This window comes from Onychomys torridus, chromosome 1, assembly GCF_903995425.1.
Source record: "Onychomys torridus chromosome 1, mOncTor1.1, whole genome shotgun sequence".
In the NCBI taxonomy this organism is placed as follows: Eukaryota; Metazoa; Chordata; class Mammalia; order Rodentia; family Cricetidae; genus Onychomys; species Onychomys torridus.
The window spans coordinates 130,755,394-130,756,868 of NC_050443.1; the positions used below are offsets into that span (position 1 = coordinate 130,755,394).

The 1,475-nt window shown below is 43.2% G+C and overlaps 1 protein-coding gene across 1 annotated transcript; it reads right to left on the reverse strand.

The window, feature by feature from the left end:
- Positions 1-260: 260 nt before the first annotated feature.
- On the reverse strand, positions 261-1,193 carry LOC118571261 (olfactory receptor 4D11). The gene has a single exon (XM_036170222.1). The coding sequence runs from the start codon at positions 1,191-1,193 to the stop codon at positions 261-263; it is 933 nt and encodes a 310-aa protein (XP_036026115.1).
- Positions 1,194-1,475: the final 282 nt, after the last annotated feature.

The following is a 1,475-nucleotide window of genomic DNA, read 5'->3' on the forward strand; positions in this document are numbered from 1 at the left end:
ATGAGTTCAAAGCCAGACAGGGATCTTGTCTCAAAACCAACCAACTAAATAACAAATCAATTAATCAGTCCAATCCTGTAAGACTATTTACTTTGTGCCATATAGAAATTTGGGTTATTAATTACTACTAATATAAGCAGAAAATCAAACCGTTTCCTAGAAAGTGTAGTTGGTTAATTGACAGTTATTTGAGTATATGAAAGTACAGAAAATATAATGAAAAGAGTTCTTGGTGACAAGAGTTGGGGTTTCTTTTTCTATTACTTTTCACGAGGTGTGAGCCTTCTCTTTAGTCTCCTCATGGCTGACTTCATCTCCTGGTTCCTCAGAGTGTAGATCAAGGGGTTGAGCAGGGGGGAGATGACTGTGAAGGTGACAGAGATGGCTTTATCTGTGGGGAGGGCAGTGAAGGGCCGGGCATAGACATAGATGCAGGGCACAAAGTGCAGGGTGACCACGGTGATGTGGGAGGTGCAGGTGGAGATGGCTTTCCTCCTGTCCTCCCCTGCCTGAGACCTTAACATCATCAGGATGACCATGTAGGACACCAGCAGGAAGATAAACCACAGGGTGGTGACCAGGCCATTGTTTGAGATCATCAGGAGCTCAAGGGCAAAAGTGTCAGTGCAGGCAAGTTTGAGAACCTGTGGGACATCGCAGTAGAAAGTATCGAGAACATTGGGTCCACAGAAAGGGAGTGGGAGCAAGAGGGCTATCTGCACAATGGAGTGGACAAAGCCACCCACCCAGGAGGCCGCGATGAGGGCTGTGCATCGCCTACTACTCATGATGGTCACATAGTGCAGGGGCTTGAAGATGGCCATGTAACGATCAAACGCCATCACAGAGAGGGAGAAAATGTCTGCCCCACCAAGCAGGTGGAAGAAGAAGATCTGTGTCATGCACTTTGTGTAGGAAATGGTCTTTTTCTTTGATAGAAGGTCCACCAAGACCTTAGGGGCTGTGATGGAGGAGAAGCAGATATCCAGGATGGCAAGGTTTCGGAGCAGGAAGTACATGGGTGTGTGGAGACGGGACTCAAAGGTCACAGTGATCATGATGAGGAGATTCCCCAGCAGAGTTGTCATGTACACAAAACACAAAACAAGGAATAAGACCAGGCTCAGGTGTTGGGACTGAGTAAGACCCAGAAATATAAATTCTTTTACTCTGGTGTCGTTTCTTAACTCCATTGAATCATGATTTTTCTTTCTTGTACATCTTGGAAAAATTAAGAATATTATTTCAGCAAGTGTTATCTTTTTCTTACTAATTTCAGATTCTTAGAGGCGAATATCAGAATTGAGAGCTCACAAGGTGCCATTGTCACATGGATTGCTACTTCAGGGTTATTGTAATTGTCACTGTAGAATGTATTTTATTACTCAAGCATGCTTTTAATTATTTTCATCTGTAAATCACAAACATTTTTAGAATGTATAAAGGCAATGTTCTAATTATATAAGCTGTGAGTA

Coding starts and splice junctions, on each gene's coding strand:
- LOC118571261 (XM_036170222.1), bottom strand. CDS start 1,193: ATGGAGTTAAGAAACGACACCAGAGTAAAAGAATTTATATTTCTGGGT.